This window comes from Strix uralensis, chromosome 2, assembly GCF_047716275.1.
Source record: "Strix uralensis isolate ZFMK-TIS-50842 chromosome 2, bStrUra1, whole genome shotgun sequence".
Taxonomy (NCBI): Eukaryota; Metazoa; Chordata; class Aves; order Strigiformes; family Strigidae; genus Strix; species Strix uralensis.
In genome coordinates, this window is record NC_133973.1 from 50,737,124 (window position 1) to 50,754,670 (window position 17,547).

At 40.5% G+C, this 17,547-nt stretch overlaps 2 protein-coding genes across 7 annotated transcripts in view; both read left to right on the top strand.

Annotated features, from left to right (window-relative positions):
- Window positions 1-5,085, top strand: part of RPS6KA3 (ribosomal protein S6 kinase A3) — an 81,506-nt gene extending 76,421 nt beyond the window's left edge. For all 6 annotated transcript variants that reach the window (XM_074858663.1, XM_074858664.1, XM_074858662.1 and 3 more), the window contains one exon: window positions 941-5,085. In XM_074858663.1, the coding sequence (XP_074714764.1) occupies window positions 941-1,063 (123 nt within the window). In that variant the 3' untranslated portion in view covers window positions 1,064-5,085. The remainder of the gene's footprint in view (window positions 1-940) is intronic.
- Window positions 5,086-6,682: 1,597 nt separating this feature from the next.
- Window positions 6,683-17,319, top strand: EIF1AX (eukaryotic translation initiation factor 1A X-linked). The gene is made up of 7 exons (XM_074858665.1): window positions 6,683-6,889; window positions 8,360-8,443; window positions 10,221-10,324; window positions 11,937-11,987; window positions 13,552-13,633; window positions 13,739-13,830; window positions 15,952-17,319. The coding sequence occupies exons 1-7, from the start codon at window positions 6,874-6,876 to the stop codon at window positions 15,955-15,957; spliced, it is 435 nt and encodes a 144-aa protein (XP_074714766.1). The 5' UTR covers window positions 6,683-6,873; the 3' UTR covers window positions 15,958-17,319.
- The last annotated feature ends 228 nt before the right edge of the window (window positions 17,320-17,547 follow it).

Sequence of the window (17,547 nt, forward strand, 5' to 3'; positions counted from 1 at the left end):
ATTTATTGGACTGACTTACACTGGGAAGCTTAACTGCCTTAAGAAGCCAGCATAGAAGAAATCATTCTTCTGATAGTGAAAGTGTTGTCAGGTGACTACAAGGGAGCTGAAAAATAGTTTGGCTAATTTTACAGTTTCAGAGGAGGTTAATTGTCAGTGACTAAAAGAAAACAGTATACTTCATGATCACATTATAAGCTAAAAAGAACTCAAAAAGGCAGTGTTAATTAATATGGTATCATACTGTTCTGCACTCTGAAACACAATCTGGTTTTGACTCTGATAAACTTTTCATTTTGAACAAGCAGAGAGAAATCAAAAATAATTCAATTCTACTTGTGTCTATTCCACTCTGCCTTCAGTGCTACATCCAAGAATCTCTGTCATGCAACATAAAAGGGATCTGAAGAATATAATTAACACTCTCTCTGAGTCACCTATTAGAAATTTCCAGCATCCAAAACACACAGGTGGAAAGAGGCGGAAGTTCTGATTCCACGGCTCACAACTTTCTAACTTTTTAAATAATTCTTCATGTGCTGAATAATGTGGGCGATTTTTTTATTTTGTTGAAAACCAAAATGGTTATATAAGTGATGAGCAGAAACAGCATAACGATGGGATTTCATTCCCCAACTATCTTGCAAAGCATGGATAGAGAACTTAATTTAACAATATATCTTCTACCGTCTGGGTTTGGCTTTTTAAGCAAGGTAAAATTGCTTTAGATTGATCTGAAAACTATTTATTACCTTAAAAAACACTCACTCCTAACACTACTAGTATTTGAATAATGCAGTGGTACGTTTCTGTTTTGTAGATGAAAGTAGACTGGAAGCTAAAATTCGTTCAGAATCTCTGGCACTTAGAGCTGTGTGATCTCTAGTGTGTGCATCAGTCACAAGTGGTCTTCTTGGTTTTTGTCCCCTCTGCCCCACAGGGTGCAATGGCAGCAACTTACTCTGCTTTGAATCGTAATCAGTCACCGGTTTTGGAGCCAGTCGGCCGTTCTACTCTTGCTCAGAGGAGAGGTATAAAAAAAATTACCTCAACAGCCCTGTGAAGTGACCTCAACCAGATATTTGGTACCATGGCATAAGATGATAGCACAAATCATGGCGACAGGTAGCACATATCTGACAGATACCTGCAAGCACACTCTGTCCCAGCTGGTACCTATAATGCTGCTGCTCCTGCTGCTGCTGCTGCTTTCATCTATTCTCGCTTTAAACTGTTGATGGCAAGTTACTGATCTTACTGGAGCTTCAAATGGAGTGACAAGTGGAAACACAACAAAAACAATCATGTTCACAACTGAATAAACCAGAAGAATTACGAATGCCACCTCTGTCAAAAATACACTGAATAAAGCACTCTGCACCACATAGCATTATTTTTATAAGGAATATTTTTTGTCCCCTAAAATATTCTTTGTTACAGGTAGAGATGGACAGTTTATGTTAAGCACTTAGCTTAAACAATCTGTTTATATTAGCACTATATACTTTGTGCCATCCAACATTTTGTATGTTTTTGTAAACAGTTCACAGCAGTACATTTCCGTGCTGTTTTCTTTAATGTATACATGCCTTGTTTTACTTAGATATTATTAATCATTTTGACAATTAAGTCTGATTAAACAGTTCACCTGGATTAATCAGTGTTGTTCGACAGTTCTAAGAGAAGCCTGACTGTTAAACAGCTATTGAATGTAATACTATGAATATGTATTTCTCCTTGCCTGTGTCTTTTCTACATTTCCATGTTTTTGACGCTGCATGTCATGCTATGAAAATCAGGATACTGTTTATAGTATTCAAAATTGAAACAGTGGATCTTTCACCATACTATATATTCAATAGGTAGTGTAACCCAGAAAAAAGATAACTTGCTCCGTATCTCACTGTCTTTTGTTCCCCCTCCCCTCCCATTTATTCTCTCCCATCTAAACTCTGGACTCAGGAATCATTGCTAAATACTTTCTGATAGAGGACATTTCTATATTGTTTATTCTTATAATCCATTGTTAATATTTTATCTCTAGTCTGTGACTTTTAAGCTGCAAAGGATTTGTTCAGTGAATGTTGGCATTATTGAAGAAAGGCAACATTGAAGATACTGCAAAACTTATTGTCCGCTAATAAGCAGAAGCCTGCAAAAAGTAGGTTTAAACTGTGTTCATTGCGGTTGGATCTAATGTTCTGTCAGTTATTTTCCAATAATTTTAATTGACATCCAAAGCAAAATGAGAGGACAGTCATTCAGATCCGTCAGGGGTTAGAAAAGGTTCGTTATAATTTGCCAGGAAAATAGTATTGTCCCAGTCAGGTAAGACAAAGCTGTTCAGAGTGAGTGTTCTCACTTCTCCCCAGGTGGAAGCAAGTTTGTAAGGAGGGTGAAAGACTAATTTTAAATACTAATATCTAAACTTTTAATATTCTGGGCCTCTTGGTGTCTTAAGTAATTAACGGTGCATCTTGATGGCTACTCCTGAAAGATCAAATTGCCCACATGAGAAGGTGCACTGGAGTGTGTTTGGATTCAGTGAGTGTCCCACTCTACCAAAATGATACGCTACACCAACTCATTCAAATATGAAACTGGCTATTTGGAATTCCAGCTTTAATAAATATGCATCTGGGTGAACAGCTCTATGTGAACAATACCATTTAAAAGGTGCAATTTTGCGTTTTGCATAAGAAGGTATTTTCTTGATTTAGGGGTCTTATATTTCTTTTATGGTAATTAATTTGCTAGTTTCCCTGAAATCATCAGAGGTTTGTTGAAAGGGAGAATCATCTTTATGACACCACAGATTTGCTCTAAATGATTGTGAGAGTATTCCTTCTGCCACAAGTTTTTCTGAGTTCCTTGGGGAAGCTTCCTTGTTAGACTTGCAAAGGATCCCACTTTTATTGCCCTTAAAAATCTGTTAAATGTTTAATTCCTCATATAGTTCTTAAGGAATTGCTTTTATGAATAAGGATTCTTATTTTTAAATTAGATCTCAGAAATTTGAACACATGGCTCTTCCAAGCAGTTAGCATTTTTTCCCTTACTTGGTCCTCTAGCACTGAAGTTCCCTTTAGCTGTACAGATGCATCTACCCTTCTTTCAAGAAACATCTTTAACTAGAGGCAAAAGAAGACCTTTTTAATTTTTCTTTGACAGTGTCTGCAGTTCCAGAGTAATTCAGTAAAACCTTACCTTTCAGAAAATATATTTTCAGCCTGTTAGCGATTGTAAATCAGGCTTATCAAAATCAAGAAACTGTACCTTCCAGAGTAGCTTTTAAATGTGTCAATCTGAAGATCATCTTACCTTGTCAACAAACAAGATTTAAAACTGATACTGTTGAAATAAAGGAATAGCAGTACTTGCTAGTGTGTCAATAATAGCATTTCAGTTCAGGAAGAAATTTCTTGTGTGTTCTCAGTGTGTATATACAGGCACCTAGCAAAGAACAGCCCGAAAAGAGGAAGTGTTAAACTGCTTCCCTATTGGCAATATCCATGTGAAAATAATATAAAAGTATTTTCAGTAGTTTTATTTTAGCAATATTTTGTGGCCCTCAAGCTCATTGGTCATTAGCCAAATAGCAAAGCAAAGTTAACTCCTGTATTTTATGTATCTACATTCTCAAGTAAGCTGTTAATTTAGTCTAGACTTTACAGATGTTGCTACTGTGTCAGGTATATCGCAGCATAGGATGAACAGTTTAAATGCTAATAAAACAGAGCAGTTTAGCACATGCTAACTTGAGTGTGTTGAAGTCTAGATCCGCTATATTTTTAAGTTACTTTCTAAACCAAAGTATAAAGGGCTACCAAGGTATAAAGGGCCTGATTATGCAGGTGTATTTTACAGATTAGACTTACATGGTTTTATGTACCTTACTTCCTGTTTTGGATCCATGTTCACAACTTTCACATTTATTTTTATGTTTTTGTAGCTGCAGTTGTTAGAAGCTATAAAGAAATCCACATAATGCTTCTTTGAATCCCAGCACCTTTCTATTAGAATGTGAGTACATATGACACACTGTGTGAATTCATTGCTGGACTGCTGCTTTGTCTGCAAAGCATAGCAAGTGACTCTAGGATACAGAGTCATAGAGGATAAAAAAGGAGGACTGCAGATACAGGTGAATTTTCTATATGTGGGCCGTGGTTCTTTTTTTTTTAGTGTGAAATTACCACTTACTGTGCTTTGAGAGCATGAGAGAACAGAGGGAAGAGTGTAGTTGCAATAGTCATTAAATGTCATCTGTATCCTGTAAGGGCAAAGTTCTTTACTTGTAATCACTATAACATTGAACGAAACTTATAAGTTTTTCAAGAGACTATTTAAAACTTTTTTCTAGAGACATGGGCATAAGAAAATAGATTTACGCATCTGGGATTTTTTTGTGTGTGTTTTGCTTTTGTAAATGTGGTGTACCAACTAAAGCTGTGCTTTTCTATTATTGGAAGGAAAGGATTCAAAGTATGCTGGTCCTTAGTAAGCAGCAATGGTTAATAGATGAATTTTCACTTATGAAAATGATGTAAATGATTAGCTTTATCTTGATACTCTTGACCTAATCAAAGGGAAGGTGTACTTATGAGGGATGTAATTATTTTGCAACCTAGTTGGGGGGGGGAAACTACTTAAAACATTTTTAAAAAATGACAAAATCACAGATAAAATATTTTTCTACAATTCTATACAATCATACTTTATACTAGTTTTCTCAGCATGGCATGTAAGTGAGTCTAAGGTACTGTTCCAGGAAAACAGTGGTATTGTACCTTGTTCTAGACCATTACAATAGCATCTGTTAGATGCTTGTCACTGCTGTCATAGAACTGAAATGCTAGTAAAAAAAAAAATAAATTGTACTGAATACTTTAAATGATTGTTTTATTCAGAGTCTGATCTAGGAAATGTTCCAATCATGCTATTAATGTGTAATTAGAACTGTTCCAGATGTAACTATGAACAGTTCTGGAAAGATAATGCTTGTACTCCTGTCTCATGGCAGGTTTTGTAGTCTTCAAAAGAAATTGAAATTTCTACTATGAATAAACTTTCAACCATCTTAAAGTGCTTTTTTGGTTACTCATTGGTTCTGCTCAGTTATGAAACTTTTTGTTTGTTCATCACTAACACTGAACTACACTTGCAGCATACCACATCTGCATTTCCAACCAGAAAGTTTTTAATAAGTGTTTGTCAGTTGTCACTATATTACAGCATATTTAGTCAGATCACTATTAGTAAGGTAAATAGGGACACAAAGGAAAAACACTTGTATGCAGTAGATGCTCTAGACCCAATATATGACACAGCAAGACCAAAGTGCAAGAATATTGTATTTTTAATACCGTATAAAGACTCCAGTCAACTGCGAAGTACAACTTAAAGGGAGGCTGCTAAATAATACTTGCAATGCCTGCATTGCTCTGGACCCTGCAAATGAACTTTTAAACATTTGAAAAATGGAAATATGTACGTAAGTACTTCATAAGCAATCTGCCCATGTTTCAGCAGCTCCCACAACTTGGAAGCTTACAACTGTAATCCTTTTTAGCCTTGCAACCTGGAAAAGATGGAAGATTTTTTTTTTTAAGTTTGCATAGTCTACATAAAATTACAGTACTTGTGATAGCAGGACCTCTGGTTATGTTCCTCTTCTATTCTCTAAGTGTACTGAAAGCAAACTGTAAGAGGATAAGAGAGTTGGTAACAGGCTCAACAAAGCTCAAGAGAAAACAAGGGGGTGGAGAGCAGCGTTCTCTCCCAAGTGAAATTCCCACCGTGGATCCGAGATGTGTATTGGTGTGGCCTTGGGCCAACACCAGGCTTTGTCCTGCCTCTCTGAAAAACTTATATGAATTTTCATGTAAACTGGATAATCTGTATGCCTTGAGAAGCTCTGGCATGGAAGGGAGGGCCATAGGACACGGCACCCCGATGATGCACACTTACCGTGCCTTACTTCAGCCCGTCCCCCTTTCCTACCCTCACGCTAGTAACCGTTTACCCGGCGCGTTTGTAACAGCGTGAGTGTGCGGGTCCCCGGGCTCGGGGGGCGGACGCTGCCCGCTGCTCCGGCCGGAGGTGCGAGACCTCCTTCTGCTCCTTGAAATCCACCACAGAAAGTCCCCGCCATCCCCGGGAGCCGCCGTGCCGGAGGCTGCGGCTGGGCCCCGCGCGGGGGCAGGGAGCGCCGGGAGGGCGGCGGCTGGAGGCGGGGACCGGTCCCGGGGCGGCGGCGGGCTGCTGGGGGGCGGCACCAGGGCGCCTGCCGGCCCCGCTCTTTGGGGTCGGCGTTGTTAAAAAAAGCCTCAATCACCCCAGCACTCGGTGGCGCCGGCCCGTTCCGGTGAGACTCACGCGCCCCCCACAGGTGTTGCCCGGCCCCGCCCGCACCACGCGGCTGCCGCGCCCGCCCGGCCCCGCCCTTCGCCGCCACAGCCGCTCCCTGGAGCCCCCGATTGGCCGCCGCCGCCCGCCCGGCGCGGAGTTCTGGCCAATCGCGCGGCGCCCGCCGATGACGCTGCCCGTCGAGGCGTGCCCCGCCCCGACACCGCTGCGCCGCCGGGAGCGGGCGGGCTGCCAGGAAGGCGCCAGGCGCATGCGCAGTCGCCCCGCGGGGCGCGTGCGCAGAGGCGGCGCTGCCGGGCGGCGCGAGGCCGCCCGCGCGCCAGGGGGCGCTGTGGGTCGGAGCGGCGCCAGCGGCCGGAACGCACGAGTCAGCGCGGCCCCGGCCCCGGCCCCAGTCCCGCCGCGCGAGGAGCCGCCGCCGATCGCCTCCGCTTCGAGGGAGCCGTGTGAAGCCCCGACCGCCGCCCCTGCCCGCAGCCCCTCCGCGGCGGAGCGCCCAGCGCCATGCCCAAGAATAAAGGTGAGGCGCCCTCCCCTCCGCCGGGCCTTCCACGGCGGCCCGTCCCTCCGCTGTAGCGACGAGGCTGGGCCCGGGCGCGGCCGCGCAGGGGAGGCCCGGGGACGCCCCACTTCCCGCTTGCCGCCGCCTCTCACGTGTGTGCCGCCGCGGCCCCGTGCCGGCGGGCGGTGCGGGGAGGGGGCGGAGGAGCCCTCCCGCCGGGCCGGCGGGTCCGCCGGGCCAATTCCCCCTCCCCGCTCCCGGCCCTTCCCGGACGCGGGTCCCGGCCTAGCCCCTGTCCTACGCAGCCCAGCGGCTTGTCGGAGGCCTCTGGGGCCTGGCCGGCCGGGAGGGGGAGGCCCTGGTGGGTCTTGGCTGTCAGGGGCCCAGGGAGCGGCCGGGTGTGCGTGCTCCTCGGTGTACTCGCCGGTGAGTGCTGCTTCTGCCGTCCCCCCCACCCCGCTGCTTAAAGGAAGAGAAGAGAAAGTGAGAGGAAGGGAGCAGCAGCTTTTTAACAGGGGGGAAGTATGAACTACTCTTCTGTGTTTTCATGAAGAGCACTTAACCCTGTTGCCACGTGTGTGCCTTTTAAAAAGGGCATCTTCACTTGGATCATAAGTTTTCCCCTGAGTATTTCAGGGATTTCAGCACTACAATAGCCTCTCAAGTTATTCTGCTCTTTGGTGGTTATGAGCATCAGATCATCCCACCATTATTTATGACATTTGGTAGCAGTGGCCACAAAAACTGAAAACGGCAGTTCAGCTCTGGGGCCCCCAACATAAGAAGGACATGGACCTGCTTGAGCAGGTCCAGAGGACACCACAAAGATGATCACGGGCCTGGAGCACGTCCCCTATGAGGACAGGCTGAGAGAGTTGGGGTGGTTCAGCCTGGAGAAGAGAAGGCTCCAGGGAGACCTTATAGTGGCCTTCCAAGGGGCCTACATCAAAGCTGGAGGGGGACTTTTTACAAGGGCACGTAGTGATAGGACAAGGGGTAACGGCTTCAATCCGAAAGAGGGTAAATTTAGATTAGACATAAGGAAGAAATTCTTCCCTGTGAGCGTGATGAGGCACTGGAACAGGTTGCCCAGAGAGGTTGTGGCCGCGGCCTCCCTGGAAGTGTTCAAGGCCCGGTTGGACGGGGCTTTGAGCAACCTGGTCTAGTGGAAGGCGGATTGGAACTAGATGATCTTTAAGGTCCCTTCCAACCCAAACCATTCTGTGATCTTGGGCAAATCCTTGTTGAAGGCTATCGTCACTCCAGAGCAACCAGGATATTTTAAATAGTGGAGGCTCTAATCTTTTAATTACTGTATTACTATTCAGTAAAAAACTTAGAGCTAAAAATGTTAACAGCAAGCAAAAAATCTAGATCTGGATAGGATACTCAAACAGCCATATAGAGAACAAGCACAGAAGTCCTCATAAGTCATTCATTATATTCAGAGATAGTAACACATGCTCTTTTTTCACCCTTTTAATTTAGGCAAAGGAGGTAAAAACAGACGACGAGGTAAGAATGAGAATGAATCAGAAAAAAGAGAACTGGTGTTCAAGGAAGATGGGCAAGGTGAGTTTTTAACTATAGTATGGTAGTGTCATTGTTTTCAGTCAGATACTGTAAGTGACATACATTGGAAGTTAATGCACAAAGAAAACATCTGGATGTCTGAGAAATACGAAGTTGTTGTGGAATAAAGAGAGGTATTCTTGGGGTTGTATCTGAATTCTAAATGACGTGTTGAGTGTGGGAGGAAGACATTGGGAAAAGGGAAATTTTAAATCACTTTGCCACTTAAGAATTTACCACTTTACCACTAAGGCCTCTCCTTGACCTTGCTGTGGTGCCATGTGTAATACAGTATGTGTGTAAACATTCCCTAGAAATCCCTTGAGTAGCTCTGTGTGAGGGTCTGTAAGCAGCTAGCTTAGCTGATGTAGTTCAGTGTTGCCAGTATTTGTTGCCTCTTGGATGCACAGTCCCGCTTTCTGTTTTATACCAACTGTAACATTTCTTGGATCCCTTGATGAGCTCTCCAAAGTCACTGACCTGGCACAACAGTACATCTCGCTGTTCTTCCGCTGTCCCCTGATGGTTTGGTTAAATTGGCTCCTAGGTTGGGATGCCTAACAATTATTAAAACAGGAGCAATAGGTAAGGTCCTTGCTTGGATGTTACCGGGTGAAGTAAGCCACAGGAGTGTTCGGCTGGAAGGTGATGACTAGAATTCCCCTCTCCCCTGCCTTTTGGTGACAGTAAGCTCACCTCCCTTTTGGCTTAGCCTGTCTTGAGTGTCACACTCTTGTTGTTGCTCATGTATATGTGAGTACTTGCCTAGTGACCAATTAATCAGCTGGTTTGTTAGAAGTACAAGAAAAGTACTGACTGAGATCACTGTAAAAGAAGTGACCACTGAACTCATTTTTTAAGCTCTTTCTGATATTCTGTGACAGTTAAGCAAAAAAGGAGTTGATGTTGATGCACCTATAAAACTTAAAATCCTTTTCAACTCCCAAGTAAAATCTACTTAATGAAACATTATTCTCAGTTATTAATAGTCTCATGTGGTTTGTTGGACTATCTAACTTGTGCTAAGGAAAGATTTTAGGATATTGAAATACAGCTTTGGCTAATTGAGAAATATTTTTTCCTGACAAGTATGGGTGGTCAGATAATGTTATAATTCTTACAAGCTTTATTTTTTTTTAGTTAAATGCTAATACATTATACTGCAAACTTTAATTGTGTGAAGTACTTCAGTAGTGATTTCTGGAACTCAGTGAGGGAAGGAGATAAAATACAAGGTGAGAGGTTAAGGGTGGGTGTTGGAGAGCAGCTTCATAGTTTTCAGGTGAAGCATGGTACTTGTCTTTCAGATGGTTTCTGAGAACACCAGAACGTGTCCTTTCACGAACAGCATTTTTTTTCACAGAACCTCAGCAGGAGGGATTTGGTGTATCAGTGGGGTACACAGGATGTGCTGCTTTCTCCTCTTCCCTCAATGATAGTGCCAGATTTTGTCAGGACAGGTGCTGTGATGCTATCATAAACTTTCAAACTCTGAGCGTGACTTGATAGCTCTAAAAATTACCTGTAGTAAGCATTTTGGAGGGAACAGAAGCATAGACACAACCAAGAATGATCAGTGTTTGAAAATACTAACATCAATGATGATATGAGAACTGCAGTACATTGAGCAGCCTGTGTTGCTGATCAAAGCTCCTCTCAGCTGTTGATGTTTGATAAAACATTATAGCAAATTTTGGTTATGGTGGCGAAAGTTATTGGTTATTTCATGAAGCAGTATTTGTTTAGAAGTTTTGCTATATGTTACCGTCTCTTTCAGAATATGCCCAGGTGATCAAGATGTTAGGCAATGGAAGACTGGAGGCATTATGTTTTGATGGTGTGAAGAGGTTATGTCATATTAGAGGGAAACTAAGAAAAAAGGTAATTCTGAAGCATTGCAATAGCATTATGCATGTTATGTAATTGTAAAAATTTAAGTATGTAGCTTGTTAAAAAAGTTAATATCTCTACTGTACTTAATATCTTAAACTTCTTTTTTGATAGTAAACTAGTGTGTTCTTCTGTTTGTCTTGCCGGCACAACAATAGGCAGTCTTTGGCTTTTGAGGTGAAGCTCGTAGTTGAAGGGCTGCCTTTAGATGGGTATATTTCAGGGGAGACTTTTTTGTCTGCTTATGAAATACTAATTTTTCATATTCTAGCAACTTATATCAAATATTAAAAAGTTCCCTAATTGTAGATGGGGAACTTGACCATTTTGAAAATCAGTATGTTACATCTGAGACTAGATCAGAACTTATCTTAGCAGCAGAACTTCTGTTAACATGAAGATTGACACCCAAAGTAGGAAATAAAGGTGTAAAAGGATTGTCCAAAGCCACCTTTTTTGTGTGCTATTTCCTGAAACCAATAAGAATCAGGGTTTGATACCCCACTTAGTTTGATCTGGGGAGGAACTAAATAATTATCATCATCTCACTGGGTGACTTACCTGAGAATAGCTCGGTAAGAGTGGTTTGGGAAGGTTTCTTTATAGCTTCCTGCAGGCACCTCAGATGCCATCGTTTCATTGTCCACCTCATCATTTCCCAAAATACTTTCATGCGAAGCTGATCTGCAAAAGTCTGTAGCTTCAGGGAAGTCAGGTGTATGTGTTTGCATTCTTAACTTTGCCATCTTTGGATGGTGTCCCCTCTTGCCCTTGTCAGATGTCAGCTTTCTGTCCTCTGCTGGTGTATGGTACGGAGGAGCCCCTCTCAGATAGTCTGTTCCCAGTAAAAACAGACATTCACTGTGTTCATTCTGGATTGTTCCACCTGTCTGGTTTTGGAGACCGGTGGATAGCCATATCTTGGTATCCATGTGAGCCCTGCTAGCTGCCTGCAATGCACTGCAATGAGCTGTTGAAAGTGAGATAAATGCTAGGTGCTGCAGAATTAATTTCTTGCTACAGAAAGCATCACTCAGCTATTCCTCGTGTCTAAAAGAAAGGAAATCTCAACTGAAGTATATTTCATCTCCAAAAAAAATCAAACTGATGTGGGATAGAACTATCATGTGCATTTAAATTCTTGCAGGCTTCAGGCTTTGTTTTGACTGCTTAGCATAGACAGTTGCTAGAAACAACTCCATTCATTTTCTCATGCTGTTCACTGTGCTTGTCCATCACCCCCTTCATCAGGGTTTTTTTTTTCATTTTTGCCCTTGTAGAGCTCAGTTCACGGAGTGGTGGCTTGATGCTTTATTTGTTTTCTCAGAAGTTACAACTGAATAATCACCTCATTGGCTGGAAGCTCTTCAAAGAAGTTTGATTTACCTTAGTAATAGCCCCATTACACGTGAAATAATACGAGTATTTATGACCTTGGTTTTGATGTTAAAATATGAAATTGAGTATTTCCAGTTTTCTGGTTAGAAAGTGAAAATGGTGGCTGTATTTTGTGTCTTTCAGTAAACATAAATGTACTGTTTGACTCTTGTGTTATACAACAAAAGTTGAATTCCTGCAGTATAACATATGTTTTCTCTTTCAGGTTTGGATAAATACATCTGATATTATATTGGTTGGCTTAAGAGACTACCAGGTAAAAATTCAGTGTAATTTGCCAATGAAGAATATCTTACAAACAGTTTTATTAAATGTTAAATTGCAGCAGGTATTGTGAGGGAATTCCCATCTAACTTTCTTTGAATTTGTATTTAGTTATGCTAAATCATGATTTTTAGTTTCCTTGTATTACAGAAAGATTGTCAAGAGTAGATGACAAATCCTGGTTCAACTTGTTCTAAATTGTCTAAATTGCTTCCTGAGACTTTGTGAGGGAAGGTGCTTATTGACATCACACCTGAGCCTTTTTTTCCAGGTGTAGCTGTTTGAGGATTAGGTCCTGTGGGAGATTGAGCCAAGCACCAAACATGTTGTTGTAGTACTCAGAATTCTGGAGCCTTGATGTTTAGGCTTTTACCTTAAGAGGCCAGCTGATCAGAGATTAGTTTCTGCTTAAATTTCCAAAAATGAAGTAGCGTAATTTTACCTAATGTAAAGGTTAATGGAAAACCGTTGTCAAATTTTCATTAGGTAAATACTTTTCATGAATGTTAGTGTCATGTCATCAGTTGTTCAAAGTTAGATTCTGCTTCTGAAATGTACATTACAGGGTGTTGTGGTTTAGGCCCAGCTGGCAACTAAGCACTGCACAGCTGCTCACTCACTCCTCCCCCCTCCCAGTGGAATGGGGAGGAGAACTGAAAAAAAGTAAAACTCATGGGTTGAGATAAGACCAGTTTAATAACTAAAATAAAATATAAATCTAAAATATAATAATAATAACAATAATAAAATACAATAATAATTATAATAACTGTAATGAAAAGGAATATAACAAAAAGAGAGAGAAATGAAACCCAAGAAAAGTGATGTGCAGTGCAGTTGCTCACCACCTGCTGACCAATGCCCAAGCAGCAATCTGCCCCTCCTGGCCAACTCCCCCCAGTTTATATACCGAGCATGATGTCCTACAGTATGGAATATCCCTTTGGCTAGTTCTGACCTGCTGTCCTGGCCGCACTTCCTCCCAGCTCCTTGTACACCTGCTCGCTGGCAGAGCATGGGAAACTGAAAAATCCTTAACTTAGGATAAGTGCTCCTTAGCAACAACTAAAACTGTGTGTTATCAACATTATTCTCACACTGAATCCAAAACACAGCACTATACCAGTTACTAGGAAGAAAATTAACTCTATCGTAGCTGAAACCAGGACACAGAGTTGTAAAGCATTTGAGATACTGTCATTTACTGTATATATTAAACTACTTAAAACTAGGAAGTTTTGACACTTTCTGACTGACCATCAAATACCTCACTATGTGTGTCTCTGAAGAAAGATTAATTTCAAAGGCATGAAACTAAATTTCTGTCTTACACTTGAAGACTTACACCCAGAATAAATGAAGATACTCTACAAATGAGCATTTTTTACTTCAAATTTAAAGGAACTGGAGGGGAGGGAGTAACAAGATATTCTTCTGTAAATAATATAGGTGTTACTCTTCTGTAAATAATATAGATGTTACTAGTCTGCCGAAGTTAATAAGGAGGTTTTTTTCCTTTATAGATTGCTAATAAATTCTAATAAATTCTTATTTAGGATAACAAGGCTGATGTTATTCTAAAGTACAACGCAGATGAAGCCAGAAGTCTGAAAGCATATGGGGAGCTTCCAGAACATGGTAATCTTTTTCACTTCAAATTGGAAGTTCATACTGGACAAGAATATTCAGTCTATCTTGACTTGATATAAGTGCATTCCTTAACCATTCTAAATTCCTTTTTAGCTAAAATCAATGAAACAGACACATTTGGTCCTGGAGATGATGATGAAATCCAGTTTGATGATATTGGAGATGATGATGAAGATATTGATGACGTAAGTAGTAAATATGTATTTTGTATCATATGCTTGAAACTGTCATCTTTGGCAATAAGCTATTTTTCATTTAGAGCAAGTAAAATAATACATGAATGTTCAGAATAGCTCACTTTGTCAGGGACTGCTTCAGAAAGTGGTGTGGATGTGTGCATACCAGCTCTCTGTTCTCACCTCTGTCCTACAATCATCCTCCAGCTGACCTCTAAGCAAATAGTATGCTTAGTATCATACTATTAAAACATACATGGAGAGCAGCAGTCTTCTCATTACCCTTAAGATGCCTAAAAGAAAATCAAAAGTCGTTTGACTCCAAAGACCTAGAGTTACATAGCAGCCTCCGTTCAGATGATTGCGTGTGTGTGTGTGTGCGTGCGTGCGAGAGGCGTTGCAGTTACACGAACCAACAACTGCGTACGTACATGTAACTGGGAAGGTTCATATTGAAGGAACTGAATGTGGCCCTCAGCGCTGCTCTCTGTACAACAAGCTCGTGACAGAAAGCGAAGTAGATGATACGGGATGGTTTAGCAGACTAGTAGGATTTCCTTGCATCCCCTGCACAGAAGGCCAGAAAGACCTCTTGGGGAGCATGCACAAAGACTGGTGGGTCAGCTCCTGTGCCACATAGAGTGGCTGCGGCCACTTCAGTGGAGGCAGGGTGAGCCATAAGCTGCTGATGCGCACTACTTTGGACACCAACTGCTGGAACGGGTCACAGGTTATGTAGGTGTTTTGGCAGATTGCACGAACACCTGTGGCTTTCACCTTTCTGATTCCCCTGAGTTTTAACAACCTCGCTATGTAATAATAACTACAGAAATAATTGAGGGATTTTTGTTTTTAAAAAACAAAGACTTTAAGTCTCCATTTTCGTTTACATAAAAATCATAAAAAGCTGCACCTTAGTAGTTACTAAAGTTAACCGTAATTGTGAATTCAGATTGTCACAGTATCACTAAGCTGTAGTAGCTGACCATGCACACTCTTAAATTGTAGTAGTACAGTTGTTATAATTCAAATTATATAGTAAATTGCAGAAGTAGAATCTGCTGTGAGGTGTTTTCTAAGATGATGCACTTTATTTTACAGTTGAGAGATGAATGTGTGCAGGGCAGGGCCAACTGGCTGACTGGATTAGTAATTTACCAAGCCAGTGAGTTAATTGGCTAGACTGTTCTAAGTATATTATTATGTTTTAATTCTTCATCTTTTTAGTCCTCTCTCTGAGTTGGTAATATGACTAATTCTCTTTAAATGCTTACATTATTTTGACTTTTTTGAGGTTCTCAATATTTGATGTATCAGATCAAATATTTTAAAAATATCAAAATCGTGATTTGATCTGAATTTTTCTTCAGGCTTTTGAAAATTGCACTTTGGACCTGTCAGTGGTTGAGCTTACTGAAGAGAGAAACACTTTCTAGTACTATATGCTTTTAATAATGAAGCTGTTGTAAGACATCAAAGCAATAAGTAGCTGCAGGAATACTGAAATAGTAAAATTTGCAAACTAATGGATCTTTGTGTGGGATAGTATATTTAAGTGAGCCACTGTGATTGTTTGTAAGCTTCTGTCAGCTATGCAATATGATATTAATAGCATGCCTCAAGAAAGAAAAAGGTATAAAGAGATAAAATGTGAATAACCTGTCTGAGGATCATCCTAGTCTACATAGAATGAAGTGCAGCTTCCAAGGTCATAGTTAACATGAAAGACTTGGTGGCACCTTTCCTTTGTTGTTTATGTCAGAAGAATGGTTAAAAAACTTCATTTTGGTACCAAATTAATTTGGATAGTCACTACTTGGGGAAGGTACCCTTAAACTAGGTTTTGTTTTTGTTTTTGAGAGTCGTGGACTAATTCAGGTCTCTACTATTTACGTGTAATTGGCAGAATTGCTCACCTGTGTAACTATAGTATTGTGATAGTGGTAGTAGGACATAAGAAGAGAGTAATTGTTCACACGTTACGAAAACGGGATGTGAGCTGAGGCAAAACCAGTACTGTACTGAGTTCAGGAAGTCTCCTGTAGAACCATAAAAACAGCTTAAAGGCAGAGTTGCATAATGAAAAATACATGTGAATTAAATACATCGTGTGGTGTTTTTGCTTTTCAGATCTAATTTGGAACAGAGGTTTACATTCCGACTTTTTTCCTCCAAGGATTGTTCTACATTGATGCTTTGATTATTTTTGGGTGAAGTCCCTTTCTTTTAAGAAGACTGAAAATTCTCGGTAAAGAGTGTAGTTTGTTACATCAAAAGGATTTATTTTCAATGTTTGTTTTAAAGTATTTATATTTCTTTAGAAATGGATAACGCTGGATTATCACAAAGGTTCAATGAAATGCCACAAATATTTTCTTTCAGCAGTTAGAGCTTTTACCTCTGCGTGTAAGTGAGATACAGTAACATGGGCTGTAAAAGACTGTGTTTTTCCCTCTTCTGCTTTCATCACTACAATTCCAGTTAAAACTTGTATTTTGAAATAAAAATTGTTTACCCTGTAATTATCATGGATTTTGATTAAATACAAATACCCAGTTCAGATTAGTATCAGATCATACTATGCAGTGTCTGTCCCTATACCCCTTGCCTTGATGTTAACTTTAAAAAGATTTTGATAATATAAAAGGAAGGCGGAAATCTGCATTTAAATTCATAATGCGTGATGAATCTGCTTTTCATGTCTAGTAGCATGCTGCTATTTTTATACTGATTTTGATAATTAAAAACACTCATTATTTCAAAGATGTAAATTTGCCACAGTGGAGGGGTAGGGGAGAAGCAAAGATAAAAAGCAAGCAGCATCTCAAATTTGCAGTTGTTGAAAACTGTCTTGTACGCATAGCTCTTCTGTGTTGTAAGTGCAGTAGTCACGCCGTAGTTGCAGAAGATGAACACTGGGTGACACCCAACTTAACAGGGATACGTTAATACAAAACTTTTAACTGTTGGGTTTGTACTGAAAAATGCATAAAATAGTTTTTCCCCAAAGTGAATGGTTACAATTCTTAATACATTAAACATGTAGAATATTTTTACATTATAGAAAAGGTTATGTTAAGAGTAGAGTTTTATTTTAATCTTAAATTCCATACATTGTAAGGTACAACATTAAAGCTTATGTGATGAACTTTGAATAACAATATGAATGGGAAAATAAAATTGTGTCAAACATAGGAAAAGAATCTTTTCATCCAGAATAAATTGCTGAAACAAACTAATGGAAAGATTCTTCTCCACCTTCAGACTGGAGGAATCAGTTAAGAAGCTGAATAAAGACTAACATCGTCATGCAAATATTATTTTGTGGTAGCCTTAGTTTGTCTTCAATTATGTATTTAACAACTCTGAAAGCAGGTTAATGGAAAACTTCCTTTTGTGCCATAAAAATCTGATTCTTGACACTTGTATTCGTTATGCAGTCTTTTTGGTATGATGTAAAGTGACTACCCCAATAGATAAAACCAAAATGGCTTTAAATATGGAGTGGCCTCATTGCTTTACATGATTTTTAAGGAGGAGTTCAGTGCTTGATTTGAACTTCCAGAACTTTTGTGAAAATGTCTTCTCTTTTTCGTTGTTGTAAAAACTTGTTAAATATTGGGAAAAGATACTACGAGTACAGCATTCTTACTCCACTGATCTTAAAGTATATGAATTTACTGTCTTTGTATGCCAGCGAGGTTCATTTGTGAAGCAACATAAATG

Excerpts from the sequence above, each read along its gene's own strand:
- EIF1AX (XM_074858665.1), top strand. Across the intron at positions 8,444-10,220 it reads GTTCAAGGAAGATGGGCAAG|AATATGCCCAGGTGATCAAG; the intron begins GTGAGTTTTTAA and ends CGTCTCTTTCAG. Across the intron at positions 10,325-11,936 it reads GAGGGAAACTAAGAAAAAAG|GTTTGGATAAATACATCTGA; the intron begins GTAATTCTGAAG and ends TTTCTCTTTCAG.